The following is a 17,064-nucleotide window of genomic DNA, read 5'->3' on the forward strand; positions in this document are numbered from 1 at the left end:
CTCTTCTACACTACCATGAAACGTTTGTAACTTATTATTTTATAGATATATATATATAAAAAGGTCATTCAAATTACTTGCAAAAATAAGTTCTAATTTTCTATGTACATACTTTTCGTTATTGTGGTTCATGTTTTAAATATTAGTAATAAGTTATTGAATATTTAACATTTTAACCGAATATATCATGTCTTCCTTAATTAATTTATGCTTAAGTTTATTATTTAAGTTATAGTCTTTAACCGTGTATTTACACTCGAGAACACCTTAAGTTGAAGTGGCTCGAGGGAAAGATACAAAAACTGTTGTCTTTGGGGGTGGGTGTAGCTTTAGAACAAGCTGAACAAAAGAAATAAAAGGTACGTATGATATGGCAAGAACTGGAGGCTGTAACATTCAAACAATTTAAGTAGCAAACTCAAGAACATAAATAACTGAAATCATATATATAATTCAGGAATGTTGTATTGTAATGTACAAAGTCTGAGGTGGGGGGGGGGAATGTTGAGTAAATGTGAAACAAGAAAATGAAAAATGTCAATACCAAGCTTGTTCATCTACCCGGCCCCAAATGATTCATGGAGCAGTGGTTTGTCTGGCAATTGCTTTATATCAACAACATTCGAACTTGTTGATGCATAAAGGCTAGTATCAGGTTCTTCAGTTGATGGAGTATCAATAAAGCTTGTAATGTCATCAAATTTCCAGTCTATCAGGTATCCTGGTTTGGAAGTTACAGCGCCCACTTCAACGTCTCCAGTCAGCATTGCTACCACGCGGGACATCGATGGCCGAAGAGCTGGGGATGTTTGAGTGCACAGAAGAGCTACACCAATCACCCTCTTTACTTCCTCCTTGCTGAACTCTGATAATTCAGGATCCACCATCTCCAGTTCACGGTTGTTTTCGTGGAGGTACCATGTCTACAAGCCAAAACAGGAATTTATCACAATGGAAGCGATTCATTCTTATGAACAAAACAGGAAAAACGATTCATTCTTACCCAATCAAGAAGATATATTTTGTGTTGCTCTAAGCTTGGGTATGAATTCGGCCTTCCGCTCACAATTTCAAGAGCCACAACGCCAAATCCAAACACATCAGCCTTCTCCGTAAGGTGGCCACGCATGGCATACTCAGGTGCAAGATAACCACTGCAACAGTCAGCTGGCCAACATTGGTACTCATTACCAAGAAAAAGGAAGCGCAAACACACACTGAATTAATCTTACATTGTCCCAGCAACACGGGTGCTTATATGAGTCTTTTTGTCATCATAAAGTTTGGCTAAGCCAAAATCTGAAATTTTGGGAATCAGATTACCATCAAGCAGGATGTTACTGGCCTTAACGTCTCTGTGCACTATGCGAAGTCTTGATTCCTCATGAAGGTAAGTGAGGCCCCTTGCTACACCCACGCATATCTCAAAACGTTTTGTCCAATCAATAATCAAATGTTTTTTCCCTGCCACACAAAACCCATGATTAAATACAACCATCTTTGCTTTCAACAGCCGGAAAATTGGATATAAATTCCTTACCAAATAATGCTTGGTCAAGACTCTTGTTTTCTAGAAATTCATAAACAAGGAGACGTTTATCGGCCTCGATGCAACATCCATATAATTTCACAAGATTGCGATGCTGCACTGCAGATACTGTAGCAATCTCAGCAACAAACTGGCTCTTTCCTTGGTGGGATGCCACTGAAAGTTGCTTCACAGCAACCATTCTTCCATCACTTAGTGTTCCCTGCAAGGGTAAAATAAATCAGATAGTAAGTAATACCAATACTTCAGACTTGAATAATACAACAGGAGACGACCATGATAATGACATTTTCCTAGCCCTATCCACTTCTTCGCCATTTTAAAGAGAGACCATACCTTGTAAACAGGTCCAAATCCTCCCTCGCCAAGCTTGTTGGATGGATTAAAGTCGCTTGTAGCACCCCTTAGTTCAGAAAAACTAAAAGTGTACGGTCTAGCATCTATCCCAAGGAGCTCTGACAAAAAATAATAATAATAAATAAATAATTGGTATAGGTGTGGATAGAAGTTTCAATATGCCTCCTCCAATGTAGACCCCAAATGGAAGAAAAGGCAGCAATAAGAGACCCATTTATGCAAGAACTTAAGGTCGAATGGAACGGAATCAAGACGCAAATAACAACTTGGAAGCAGATTCCTTGTAGTTACCTTCATCTTCATTGGCACGACGTCTATTCCTTCTCTGGACGATAAGGAAAACTGCGCCAATAATCAGAAAGAAAACAGATCCTAACCCAACAAAGAGACCTACAATTAGGCCCTTTCTATTATCCTCCCTTGCAATTAGGCCCGTTCTACTAATCTCCTTACTACTTGGTGGTACGTTACTGACATTTGGTTTAAAATCTGCAGAAAAGCTCACTACTTAACTGAAAAAACTTGAAAACAAGGACATAATAAAGAACAAAACTTGTCATTACCAATTACCTGGGGTAGCACTGATGGCTGAAACGGAAGGTCCAAAAGCACCCTGATTAGGTATGCAGCATGTACCTTTCCCCGCCCAAAAGAGATGAATTTCCAGGAAATTTTCTGTAACTTCCGCCGTGAAGTTCTTTGGGACAGCAAGGAAAGACCCACCTGCCTCCTTTCTAATATTAAAATTCTGTACGACACGATTTCCCTGAAACCAATGATGATGAACTCAGACAAAGGAACAGAGCAACAGACAATCGCAAAAATGAAGACACAGCAGAAAACGAACATCAGTTCGTAAGGGAATAACACAGGACAGACTGGATATAGGGCGGATGACACTTGTTCTTACCGGATAAACAATACTATACAAGTGTTGCTAACAATCATCTATCAACTAAGAAGCACAGACACAGACACGGGATTGACCAAACATGGTGACAGTTATATATAGGCAGAGCTTTGATGTAAACCTTTCTTTAGGACAATATTGTTTGCCTTGGCCTGGAACTATGGTAGAGAAGGACTCATTACAAGATTATATAAATGAAGAAGAATTAAAAAGAAACCTGTATATATATATCAAAGAGACGCCTCTCACGGCTTTGCCATGTATTCGAATCTGAGAGAACTATTTCTGCAAAATAAAGGTTCACGGTGTAGTTGCCATTCTGAAGTCCGAGTCCGTAGTATCTCAATGACGAAGCAGATAGTCGCTGTGTCTGATAAAGTTCTCCCACAAGGGTGTTTGGGAATTGAGACAATGTATTGGCTATGTATTCAGAATTGTTGGACCCAGTGAAGTATCCAGTATTACTAACCGCCCACCTATTTGACTCGGTAACAAAGTACGTAGCAGGACCGAGAGTCTCCTTTTCCGCTTCAAACAAAACCCCTGATGAACTTCTGAACTGAGGACCTCCACATTTGATCCCAAAATCAGAATCTAGCATCAATATACAAGACAGGAGTTATGAATAAAAGATATCCACACGTAGGACGGTGCATCTTCTTATTTAACAACTGCCTTATGTCAAAAGTAAGAAGCCTGAGGTAGTTCTTCCTCCTCAGAGAAACATACAACAAATAGGAAGAATTTATTTTGTAATTTCTACTCACATATTGGACGGTCTCGATTACAAGGAAAGTTTCGTTGAAGACACTGCAATCCAGAAGGCAGCCCACTGAAAGGAAAAGAGATATGTGTTAAACACACCACTTTAAGACAACGAAGTATATGTATACGCAAGGATATTAAATCAACTCATGGAAACACCTGATACTTGAACCTTCAATGATGAAATTGTTGGCGACTAAATTTCTGCATATCAAATCCAAAAGATTGCAACATAATCTTCATCTTAATGTTACATGAGTATGTAGGCAGTGTATTACTGTAACTTGCATGATTGTAGAGAAAAAGATAGAGAACAGAAAATCAGTGGCACATTACTTACAGCTGTAAGTTTTGCTGGTTGATCCAAGAAGGAAAGCTCCCTGATAAATCATTATATGACAAGTCTCTACGAGATCAAGTGGCAAGGCATTAGCACTCAGTACAGAAGTTAACAGCCAATAAATCTAAGCATGCCAAAAACAAGCATATGTGTGTATGCCTGAATGAATACCATGCCTTCTCAAAACCTCAATCTCAGAAAGCACATCCTATGCAACTCCGTACTATGAATATTTAAACTCAGTAATCGAGATGTTTGATAAAAGATGCATTCCATTGGAGCATAGTGAAAAAACGGTCGAATCTTTCATATATCTTTGAGATGGGAAATTTTTCATTTTCCAGGAATACAACATATTTTCCATCTAATTGACCGAATTAAATATTGCTAAATCCGATCTACTTGTAAGGGGCATCGTTAACTGAAATCAACATTCGCAAGACAAACTCACATATTAAGAAGTGATGCACTCTTCTGTGTAGGTAGGGTCCCAGTTAACTTATTATTTCCAAGAAACCTGAGCAAAAGACAGAATCTACACTTCAATTCGACGAAAAGATGGTGGGACTTGGATAGTTAGTGTAGGAAAGGTTGGATGTTACAAGTGTGACAGTGAACTCAAATTGAAAAGCGAGCTTGGAATCTCTCCTGTCAAGTTGTTGAAGCTCAAGTCCCTACAATAGAAAGGAGAATGGAGTCACTTCATTACCAGAACTACAAGAACTTTTAAGAATAAAATGCGATCTTCAAATAGGATTCAACTCCCCCCCAAGAGAACTAAGCTTCATAATAGTAAGAAAAAAAAACAAGGAAAACATGTTACTAGATTTATCATCCAAATGGATACCATCTTAATTTATATATCAGTTTGGAGATGAGATGACACCAACACAATTTCTTAAAAGAACACATGAACATTGTTGTTTCTAGGTGATTTGGTGAGGCAAGGATATCATGCACAAAAACGACGAACAGGTGTATGAATCACATTTGTTTGCAAAACAAACAAATCCAACTTAGCTCATTACCAGCAACATATTAATTTAAACGGTTATCCATCGATGAGGAATTCTTACAGCAGGGTAAGATTACGAAATTCTCCAATGTTGGATGGAATTGAACCTGTCATATTATTATTTCTCAGCACCCTGCAAGAAAAGGAACATTATGATCATAAAAACGTTTGGGAGATTGAAAATAAAAATAAATAAATAAATAACAGCGATGAAACAAAAGATGGAGCCAACTCACAGGATAGCTAGAGATATCATATTACTGATGAATGCTAGAGAAGAGCTCCCATTGGATAATTCACCTATTCTCCTATATTAATTATATATAGTTTATTAGCAATGAGTCAAGCAGTGCATAGACCAAATACCCCTGAAATGGTTAAAGTTACTCACAACTCGGTCAAAGATGTCAAGTTTGAAAATGTCGACGGTATGGGACCTGTAAAAGAGTTTCCTTGAAACCTCCTACAAAAGTGAGTAGATAATAAAGGGACAGATCTTCAACTTTACTGGAATTGCAAGTAAACAAAAACTTCTGCATAGCATAGTAAATAAAATGGATTTGAATGAAAATCTACAGCATAAGTAAACCTTCAACCGTTGCTTAGGTCATCAGGCCCCATTTTGGAGAGAGATGTTAGGAACAACGGACATCCACATTGGTAAGATATCGTACACTTTGAGCTTAAGCTCTCATGACTTTGCTTTCAGTTTCCCCAAAAGGCCTAATACCAATGGAGATAGTGTCCCTCTCTTATATACCCATAATCTTCCCCTTAATTAGTCGATTTAGGACTCCAACAATCCTCCTTTCGAACAAAATACACTATAGAGTCTCCCCGAAGCTTCCTTCTCTGGAGCCCTTGAACAGCCTTCCCTCAATCGAGGCTCGACTTCTCTCTAGAGTCCTCAAACAAAGTACACTCATTGTCAAAACCTGAGTCACTATGACTACGCTTCGAGGCTCACAACTTCTTTGTTCGACACTTAAGGATGCTATTGACCTGGCTAAGTTAAGATAAGGGAATGACTTTGATACCATGTTAGGAACAACGAATCAAGCTCTCATGACTTTACTTTTAGTCAACGCAAAAAACCTCGTACCAATGAAAATAGTGTCCCTCACTTAAATACCCATGATCTCCCCCTTAATTAGCTAACGTGGGACTCCAACAATTCTCAACAAATGAGGGGGAGGGGGCGTTGGAGAAAAGAAGAGACATGCTAACAAAATTGTCTTACAAAGTTGTGAGCCCTGTCCAACTCCCGATGAAATCAGGTATTCTGCCACTGAGGTCATTGTCTGATGCCCATCTGTTCAAAAAAGAGCTTTATATAAAAATGATGCAATCTTGGCTGATAAAGTTAGGAAAAATTAAATCCAAAAAATGGATTACACTGTATTCAAGTTTCTTAGGCGTGAAAATGATTGAGGAATACCACCAGTAACTCCAGAGCTATCAATGTATCTATCAACACAAACATGATTAACAAATTATCAGTACAATGAAACAGTGCAACGCAAAGTCAAAGTAGGATCACCACAACTAAGTATAACAAAAGCCGAGTCAAAGATTGAAACTCGGCACAAATCACAAGATGAAGGGACCCTAAGTCAAATAAGTATTTTAGATCCTTGCATCAACAAACTCCCAATTAAATAAAATGATCATGATCATGATCATGAAGATGTAAGTACTATGAGTTAACCCCAGAATAGGGAACCGTTAAGATTAGTGAGTTTTTTCTTTCACAAAAATTGGTTTAGCTTTCAGTCTTTTCTTTCTTTTATGTCTCCAACGTTATACTCTGCATAAGTTACACATATAGATAATAAAAAAGGTTCAAGAATTTTGATAAACAAAAAGCCAAAGAAAAAAGGAAGAAAGAGAGAGAGGAAGAAAAGCTTACAGTTTCTTCAACATAGAAAGATTTCCAAGCTCTGGTGGTAAGGAACCAGAGAAATTGTTGGACCCGAAAGCCCTACGATATCAGTCAAAACGCAACAGTTAAATATGGTCATTATGAGATAGATACAGCCACATGACATATAATGCTCAGGATATGCATTTGTACTCGTGAAAAGTTTCATTATTCCCATAAGGAAAAGACAGAAGCATCTGAGTAAACTTAGAATTTTCTAGTGCATAAAAAATTATTACATGTAGTTAACAAATTAATTGAAAAGGATAGCTCCATAGATTTAATAAAAAGCAATAGGATCCGCGAGCCATTCGAATGTCTTCCAGAGTTGAGTAGAAACAGATAACTTACAACATTTCCAGTTTAGAAAGAGATCCAAGTTCCTTCGGAAGTTTCCCTGATAATGCATTAGTGCCCAGGCTCCTAATCATAATTTGATTAAAATTAGAAAATGGATGAAACTTCTTAACGTTGATGTTCGATATAATATTATGTCTTTTGAGGTCTCTAGGAAAAGCTACTGATTGTCTTACAAGCTCCGCAATTCTCTGAGATTACCAACAGATGCAGATAGTGTTCCTGTCAAGAAATTTTGATCCAACTTCCTGAAAGAAATTCAGTTCAATTTATTTGCATGAACTACCAGTAAAACTTTCCATATTACACTTAATATATGCGTCAATATGAACATAGATTAGTAGTTAAGGCATACAGATAGGTGAGGGACGTTAATGTCCATAGCTCTGGGGGGAGTATACCAACAACATTTATTGCATAAACGTTCCTGCAAAATCATATAAATAAAATGAATTCAAACAGAACAAGAAAGAAAACAAAGAACATTAGTTTGTTATGAGAAACAAATATGCTGTTCTCTGATCTTTTCTTTCAAATAGATTATATCCTCTTATGATCGATCATATTTGTCTGAATGCAAAACATACAAGCAATATGGCGGCATTAGTCCTCTGGTAAAACTGTTTTTTTTTTCTATCTGCGGACATTGCAAACTTATTGATATACATATATAAACTCCTGCAAGTCTGACCCTATTTTATTACAGTCCATGTATATCACTGAGAAGTGGTTAGAAACGAACGTCCAAACTATACATTAGTTTTATTCATCAATTTGATTCTGGATTTCTACAACAAAACTCAAGTCCCAACAATCGCATATGCAGAATAGGAATGCTTGAGGCAATGGTTAGGAAAACTAATTATGTAACAACTTGATTTTCGATACCTCGAATCACAGGTTGCCATGTATACTCAAGGGTAAAAAGGAAGGTAAAATTTTCTTTTGTAAAACGGGAGACTCAAAGGAATTTAAAATTTAAATATGCATTCAAAACCGACATAAAAGTAGTTTAAAAGTAATATCCACAGAGTCAAATCAAAATGGTTTACAAAAATACACAAGTTTCGAGGAGTAGCTTTAAAATAATAGGAAAATGACAAAAAGGAAGAAGACTCGATCTAAAAGGCACCCCTTGCAGCTGCACGGCTCCACACGCTCCCGCCATCAACAGTGGTCTACACTTCATCTGAAAAAAATAGAATAACATGGAATAAGTATAAAAATACTCAGTAAGCAACCTACTTGTAGGCTCTTATCGAACTTAATCCTATACATATAAACTTTGGCTATGTGCTCATAACTGTTTTAATGATCGCCCAAACTGTGGCTAAACGACTATACCAAACTTGGTAGGACACTGTACAACTACCCTCAGCGTACCTCCTTTAGGGAGTACTCAATCCCTCTCATGTTCACAACCTAGGGTTTTCTGTTTTCTTGGCTCTAGGTGTCACGTATGTCTAGGTACTTCATCAGTCTTGTGCGAGGAGTGCTTCGAGTCACTATGGCCCATGAAAAGGCCCTAAGGTAATATCCGTCGATATGGAGGAGCCCTTTCTGCTCTAAACGGTGACTGTACTTCATACCTATCTACCTACTGAGCTCCAATCAGTGGATTCTCCCTAATAGTGTCGGGCAACATCTACCTGTTCCTAAGAACAGTAAACTACCTGTCACTACGCCCATTCCATACTAGAACAGTAACTACCTGCCCATGTACCCGCATCCGGTTAGAACAATAAAACTACCTGTCACAATACCCTTTCCAAGCTGTGACAGTAAACTACCTGTTCTTAGAAACAGTGACTACATGTTACTTTGCCTCTTTCAGGCTAGAACATTAAACTACTTGTCACTACACCCTTCCAGGTTAGAACACTAAAATTACCTGTCAATACGCCACACGAGCTGGATTAGTAAAAAGGTCATGGCACTCCCACTAGGCACCACTGATATGAACTGCAGTAGTATACTCTTTATGACTACTAATATCCTTTATGGGTGACAACTAAGTCATGTGTAACAAGTAGACCCTAACCTCTGTTGGTTAGTTCACGAATAGGGGTTGCACCCCATTTGTCCCTACAAGGTACCTGGTCAACCTAAGGAGGCTATGGAACTCATGACTAGGTGGTAGGACCAAAGTACGTGAAAAGTAACTCATAGTCTATGGAAACCATAATTAGCACTCTATGGCATGCATGCGGAAGCAGTATGACGGTAAATATAATTAAGTGGTAAACTATTCACTGTAGAAAATAAATTTGCTCTGATACCAATTTGTTGAAATTAAAAACCGCTCTGATACTAATTTGTAGAAAAATGGACGCTCGCTCTAAAACTAACTCGTTTAGACAACTCTCACGAAACTTTGAAGGGGGTGTCGAGAGGGGAGAGACAAGGAGACAAAGAATTCTCAAAAGCCTTTCTCTATTTCACAGAAGCTTTAACTCTTTCTCCTTTTTCTCTTTTTCCTTTACTTGCTCTGATGACTCTTGCACTACTTGCTCTGATATTACAATGAGAAGTAAAGCCTATTTACAAGTTTTCCTAAGACTAAAAATGGTCATAACTATCCCACCTTTTGTTTACACGTTTTCTCACCCATAAACTACTCCTTTCCTAAAATACATATGGTTTTGACTGAATTTAAAAACCAAAATTAATAATATCTTTCTTTCCTTTTTTTTCTCTCTCATTGAAGTTTATTTCCAACATTCACATCATCTGAGCACAATTCTCGTGAGACTAGGTCAAACTAGGTTCCTAAACATAATACTCAATTATTGTCTTCAATCCTAATCGACTCCTACAAGTATTTCTTAGAAACTTGCTCTATATGGTTACTTACTTGATTGTAGACTTTCCGAGCTTGTTTTGAGTCTTTGAAGATATTCTAAATTTCTTCGAAATTCCTCAATATGCCCTAAATTAAGTCAAAACAATAAAACTAATGAAAATTGCTAGTTTCAAATTCGTTAAAGAGAAGGTTGAGAAGCTAACCGTTGACTGTACGGTCATCTTCTCCAACTTGCGTGCGTGCGTGCCATTCTGCTTACCTTCCTTCTTTTTTTCATTTTTTCAAATATCTTTTATTTATTTTCTTAAAATTACACGTGTTACAAATTCTAATTGCTCCAGCACTTCAAATGCAATGTGATAGACACACACATATAGAGAGAGAGAGAGAGAGATTTACAGTTGAGTAATGAGGCAAGTTGCACCATTGTTGGCTGAGCAATCGCATTTTATAAGAGGAATGGGGTTTCCATAACTGTCAATGGCCGTGGTAGTGTTGACTGCCCTCCCACTGCACAGATTCCCGCTTAGATTCCACACCCCTGTTGGCGCCGATATCTTCCATTGACTAAATATGGAATTCAAAGCCCTTGCTGCACACAAAAATATTACTCACAAGTCAATCAAGCCATTCCAATGTAGTTGTTTGAGTAAAGTTTTTCAGACTTGACTCGTTGGTGATCCTCACAAAAAACGAATATAAATAAGCTTAATTTACGAACAAACAAAAGAGTTCAGTTGAATTGAATGAAAGTAAAGTGTAGCTTGCATCATATAGCTCTTTCCTCCAAACACACTAAAGGTGGGAGAGGAAAAGGAGGGAGAGAGAGAACCTTGATCAGGATCGGTGGTGGGTTGAGTTGGATTTTGAGCTTCAGACAAAACAACCAGGTGGGTGATGATGGAAGCAATAGCAGAAAAAGCAAAGATCAAACCTAAAGATGAAGACGCCATGGACATGGAATTTCAAGCTTTATCAATCACAGACAGGATTAAGAAGGGAGGATTAGTATGTAATAGTCATATTTGATTCATGGCTATCCCAGTCTGTAGAAATTTGGGGTGACTTGGAAACTTCTGCTATCCCTTCCGTAAATAAATAAATAAACAAGGGGCTCCATCTTCTTGACCATCCACGACCATGACTTAAAACATGTCGGACGCGTATATCTTCTCAAATATTTTTCCTTGTAGTTCACAGTAGTTCATATCTCACCAATTCTACTCATCCTCAATTTAGTCATGTTTTGGAAGTAATTCAAAACTGTTTCGAAAAAGACAAGCAGCTGAAGTGCTCCAGGGAAAATACAAACCAGATTATAGTGGAGCATTAAACTCAGTTAGAAGTGGGCTATATCCTGTTGTCTAATATGCCTATCCATATCTGGTTTAGACTAATAAGCTACTTCCTAAAACATTGAAGAATTTTGGGAAATTGGGTTGCTGTTACCATCGTCAAATAGATTGATGAGGTCATTGTTTTATTAGAACAAAAAATCTGGAGGGGTTTTCTGATATGTTGAATTTCAGGGAAAATTGGGCGAGAAGAATTCGGATTCAGCCTTAAATTTGAGGGGTCCCAATACACAGCAAGCAAGCAAGCTGGGGTCCGCCCTTTTCAGATATTGAGTAGTCTTCTGGGTTGGGCCCAAACAGGATGAAAATTTGCATTTCCCCCCCAACCATTCAGCATCTGCTCCCTTTCCACGGCCACTTGCGTGTAATGTGATGACCTTATCCATTTTGGAGTCTCCTTCTCCTTCCCAACAAGTTGCTGTTTTTGGGGTTCTGAGTTTTCAAATCCAGTCGCTTTTGTTAGGTCAAGTGGACAAGTTTTTGGAATGGTATATATATAAATGGCCACTTTCAGGAAGGACCATGAAAGAAAGGGGAAGAAGAAGAAGAAGAAGGGCAACTGAAGAGGCTTTGGTTTCTCTTAGGCTAGGCCGCTCTGGCAATGTGGATTTCCTGGTCATTCTCTGCTCATTCTGCCCTGTAATGCCACTACCATAAAGCTCCATATCTCTATATATTCTTGCTTTTCTTTGCTTTTCTTTGCTTTTCTTTTTTGGATATCCATTTTTGAACCCTTTTTCTCTTTCTTAGCCCTCAAAGATGAAAATCAATCGCAGCTGAGCTGAGGTCATCTCCGTACCAAACCCAAACTTTTTTTTTTTTTTTTTTACTTTCTGGGAGAGCTTTTGGGATAATTGAATGGCCATTTTGATTTCTTTCTTTTCCTTTAGTAAAAGTGAGAAAAAAAACCCAACTTTTCCTCAGCTTTCCATTTCTTCCTCCCCCTCTAATTATGGTTTCCAGACAACTTCCCTTTCCCTTCTGCCCCTTTTAGTTTTAGATAATATTATTTGTTCCCCACTCTCATTAAAAAGTTGTGAGTTGAAGCCTAATTAATGTTAATATCCTGTGGATAGACTGAAGAAGTAAAGGAGGCAAGAAAATAGCAAACGGGGCCAGTGTGGTGGGGTTACACTTGCACCAACTTGGTATAACCTTCCGTACATTCATATCGTCGTCTATCTCATTGACTGACGCCCCCCCAAGTGGCATTGGAATTGCAACTCATATCTAAATGGAACTAATCTTGTTAAAGAAGGAAGTAATGATACGGTCCATTGCATTCCAAGAAAGAACCATTCTTTTTTTTTGTTGGGGCTTAGGGAATATTCAATTGCCAACACACACACACACACACAGATGAAGAAGATGAAGAAGAGACGCGTAGATGAAAAGAGTAAGGAAAGGGGAAGACGCGTAAAGCTAGATAGACAAGAATGGGGTTGGGACAGTCCTCCCCCTTCCCCCCTTGTTCCCCCCATGGAATGGAATTGATATGCAAGGCAATGCAATGCAAGGCAAGGCAAGGAAAGGGCACCGCCACTCACCACACGCTACGTCTTGTGAACTGAATGTGTAGGGAATAGGAATATTTAATTTAATCCTAAACCCAACCCCGCGCCGCTCACCCAGTTGGACAACACGCCCCCCACGGCCCCACCCCATCCCTTCTTCATACCCAATATATTTTAATATTATCTCATCTATTTTTTTCCATAATTACTAATTTAAAATCCTTTTAAATCAACAATATAACTAATTTTCTTCCCCAAACTATGAATATGCTTAAAATAAATAACTCCAAAAAAGTACCTTTCTTTTTAAAAGCGTCCTACGCACACCCACATCATCATCCTACACATTAGTATTCACCATAACACAAAGGCCAGTTGGTAAAGATTAGGACTGCAAATATTTAATTCAAATTACTAATTATGCTGTTTTCTTTTTTAATTTTAAATGTTTATTATGATAAAATTTATAATAAAAAATAATTGAAAAAAATAATAATAATAATTAATAATGAGAGAGGGAAGGGGAAGGTGTTGTGAGTGATGTGTACCAGGCAAGTACTCTTACCTGTACCTCCCCACCCTCTTTTTCTTTTTGTATTTAATTTCTTTTTTATATATTTTTTTAATCTCCAAATTCACATCTCCCCCTTCACTTTCTATATATATTCTTCCCATTCTTCTACCAATCTTCATGCTCTCTTTCATCGTCTCCGAACTAAACCTACCAATTCCATCAGATTCCTTCTAAATCAAATCTCAAATCCTTTCTCACTCTCCATTTCTTTTACCAATCATCATGAAGCAATTGATTCGCCGTCTTTCCCGTGTGGCCGATTCATCGCAGTACTGTCTTCTCCGCTCCGACTCTCACGCCGCCGCCGCCGCCGCCACCACCACCAAACTTCGTCGTTCTCGAATCCTCCGTTCCGGCACTGTGCCGCAAGGCCACGTCCCTGTTTACGTCGGCGAAGAGATGGAACGGTTCGTCGTCAGCGCTCAACTCCTAAATCACCCTGTTTTCATCGAGCTCCTTGATAAATCCGCCCAAGAGTACGGCTACGAACAGAAAGGCGTTCTACATATTCCTTGCCATGTTCTTCTCTTTGAGCGTGTTCTTGAGGCTCTCAGACTTGGTGGTTACGATTCTCGCCATCTTCAAGATCTTCTTTCCAATCTCTCTCTCGAGTCATAAACATACTTTTCTTTTTCCTCTCTTGTATTTTTGTAGAGAGATTGTTTTTTATTTTTCTGTATATAGGTTTTCTGATTTTGGTTTCTCATAGATGATTAGTATGTCAAGGAGAGTGATCCTGGACAATACTCTTTTAGCTTCTTTTTTCTCCTTCCGATGTAAATCGACAAGGATATTACTACATTTTTCTCTGTTTCGGAGCACGGCTTCTTCTTCGTGAAATTCGATGATCAATCACTGAATTCTTCTTGTTCTATTTCTTACATTCCCGTTCCGAATCGTAACGATGATGAGCTGGATGAAGGATCTTGGATGAGAGATCTTGAAGTTTAAATTTTAAGCCCAAACTCCAAGATTTCGGGTGGGTGATCTGTTTTGGTGGTAATCAATTCAGAACTCAGCGAAGAGGAAGCGTAAATTGTAATTCTCCTAGATTTTCTGTTTTCATTGCCTTCTTGAATCCTAAAAGTTTTCGATTCGCCAAAATCAAGAACATTGAAGGATCTTATTCCAGTCTATGGCAAAAACAATCAAACCAAGGGAAAGAAAGTAGCGACAAAGTAATATTCGCTAAAATTACGAGAGGAAGGAATCCAGTCTCCGGAAATCCGCCGGAGAATGGGGGATTCTTCTAGATGAATCAATGGCACTATCATTGGAAATAGAAGTGAGAAGCTACCTGATTATTTAGCCGGCGGTGTCTGTAGAGATCCGACAAGAACGAAGATCGGAGATATCGACGGGCGGTATCCTTCAGAAATGGAATTTCAAATTCTGCCCAACTTAAATTACGTCATTTTATGAATCATGTCATCCGAATGTAGAAGAATATTATCCTTGTAAATTTTTCATTTTAATCAATTTCGATTCAGTAAATGATCATTTCGTTAAGATACGAAGATAAAAGGTAATTAATGATAATATTGCCTTATTAATTAAAACATAATTTGATTTTGCAATCGCATCTTGGGATCATCATTCTATAAGAATTTGGTATTCACTAGCTGTAGAGGCAAAATTCACTTAATAATGCCAGATCATCACATTTCACCTACTACTTCTACTATTGAAGGGGTTAAAAGTAGTCGATGGTTTAAGAGTAACACCTGCGACAATAGCATATCGTTGTGCATTACACGTGGATGAATTAAGAATAATGACTGATGGGTTACGTATTACAGCAAGAACAGGATGTTGCGTGTGCGATTAGAGGAGGAATAGAGAACGACTCCTTTGAGAGCCTTCCATTGAACAATGAATTTAGAGGTGACGTAGATGTTTCATATAATAGATCAATTCCTATGACATCTTAATAAAGATATAAATAGATCTTCCAAGTGAGAAGATTGGTAGTCACCATTATTGTTAGTGTTAGTTGAAAAATGTGGTTTGTGGGTGTGAAGTAGATGCAACTTTAATGAGTTGAAAGAATAATGAAGAGAGGTAAATCTGGGAGACATAAGAATCTCCACTTTTCACCATTTTTCATTAAAATTTGCAAAACAAAACAAAACAAAACAATTATGAATCTTGTTGTAATTATAATTATTGTGGTGTGCTTAACTTAATCATTAATGGAACTCATACCCCACTCTTACCCATAATTAATAATTCAATTCTTCATCCACAAATCTGATCCCAAACCCAAATACAGTGTCCAATTCCAGCTCCTCACATGCACTTTCAAATTAATCCTTGATTTGACCCAATTACCCAACAATCATTCACACTCTGGATTTCTTTAATCAACCTAAGCTTTCCATTATTATTATTATTTTTATCATATGTTAGTTAGTGGGAGGATGGATTGGCAATGTAGTTTTAAATTTCAGTTAGAAAGGACAAAGAGCTTACATTATGAATGCCATATGCCTTAATCATGTTACTAATTCTTTATCAGCCACATTTCATTTAGTATAAGCTTTGATGGGTCAAAACCTTGTGAAGTGTTTATAATATGATTAAAACTATATTATATTATATGTTAACCCCTCATACATACATTTGTCAACAATATAGCTTATAATATGACTAAGAAAAAAAAGCCCATATTCTCTGCATTCACACACTCATGAAAAGCTTAGAGAAAATGAATGATTGGATGAGAAGTCACATCGATTGTAGCAAAATAATAATAATGTAGAGAGGACATTATTAAGGGCATAAATAATGTAAGCGTGCTAAGGTTCCAAACAAGTCACGTTACAAGCAAAAGGGAATAGAGAGAAATGATTGGAAGCCACCAAAGTGATTATAAATTTGATTCCCAAATATTATATGTTGAAAATATAATGAGCCCAAAAGAAAAAAAACTGCCAACAACAGGACGGATACTTATTTATTATAGTTTGACAATGAATCCCTTGATTTGCGCTGGTATTTCACATGGTGGGTGTACTATGGTTTCGTTTTTGCTCATCATTGCTATCATTTTCGCTCCAAAACAAAATGACCCTGTCATTGATTCTTTAGAAACTTGGAGAGTTTAGACGAAATTCAAATCTCTGTTCACGACAACCAAACATGCCTATAAAAAGGACTCCTTCGTGGTTTCCTTTTAAGCTCAAGGAGCCATATATCTCTAGTGGTCGACATGATATCATATGGTTTTCTTTGGTTTCTAGTTTATTGTGATGAATATGGCTTGTGGTCATCTATTTCGAGGAGCCCAAGGTATTTATGCTGAGGAAAATCTTAATACTTTAACAGCGAAATGATCTTCCAAGATCCGAGAGAAGAGGCAGATAATACAGAGAAGCCCCATGTGGGTTCTGAAGACACTCACATGCCTTACATTTATTTGTAAATATATTGTTTATTCCAAAGGGAAGAAAAGGGCTATCAGTACTATACCAAGAAATTAAAGTTGGGCATTGATTGACATGCTGCTGATGCTGCTGTAGGTTGGACGATCTATTTAATGAGTTGTGCGTATGATCCGAGACAATCATTTGGTGAAGACTTAATGCGATCAAACTTTGACGGA

General features: G+C 37.7%; 2 protein-coding genes across 2 annotated transcripts; one reads left to right on the top strand and one right to left on the bottom strand.

Moving 5' to 3' along the window:
• Positions 1-427: 427 nt before the first annotated feature.
• LOC111811393 (putative LRR receptor-like serine/threonine-protein kinase At1g56130) lies at positions 428-12,016 on the bottom strand. The gene is made up of 24 exons (XM_087117895.1): positions 10,850-12,016; positions 10,417-10,609; positions 7,570-7,641; positions 7,391-7,462; positions 7,209-7,280; positions 6,846-6,917; positions 6,332-6,403; positions 6,177-6,248; positions 5,328-5,399; positions 5,173-5,244; positions 4,998-5,069; positions 4,524-4,595; positions 4,373-4,438; positions 3,922-3,987; positions 3,741-3,785; positions 3,584-3,648; positions 3,034-3,410; positions 2,477-2,672; positions 2,198-2,395; positions 1,886-2,004; positions 1,541-1,751; positions 1,233-1,464; positions 1,004-1,154; positions 428-923 (listed from the first exon to the last, which is right to left on the bottom strand). The coding sequence occupies exons 1-24, from the start codon at positions 10,974-10,976 to the stop codon at positions 558-560; spliced, it is 3,132 nt and encodes a 1,043-aa protein (XP_086974021.1). The 5' UTR covers positions 10,977-12,016; the 3' UTR covers positions 428-557.
• Positions 12,017-13,550: 1,534 nt separating this feature from the next.
• On the top strand, positions 13,551-14,343 carry LOC111811150 (SAUR-like auxin-responsive protein family). Its single transcript, XM_023697896.2, has one exon. It carries the CDS (start codon positions 13,683-13,685, stop codon positions 14,076-14,078), a length of 396 nt encoding a protein of 131 aa, XP_023553664.2. The 5' UTR covers positions 13,551-13,682; the 3' UTR covers positions 14,079-14,343.
• Positions 14,344-17,064: the final 2,721 nt, after the last annotated feature.

The sequence above is a fragment of the Cucurbita pepo genome, chromosome 15 (assembly GCF_057944985.1).
Source record: "Cucurbita pepo subsp. pepo isolate OVF chromosome 15, ASM5794498v1, whole genome shotgun sequence".
In the NCBI taxonomy this organism is placed as follows: Eukaryota; Viridiplantae; Streptophyta; class Magnoliopsida; order Cucurbitales; family Cucurbitaceae; genus Cucurbita; species Cucurbita pepo.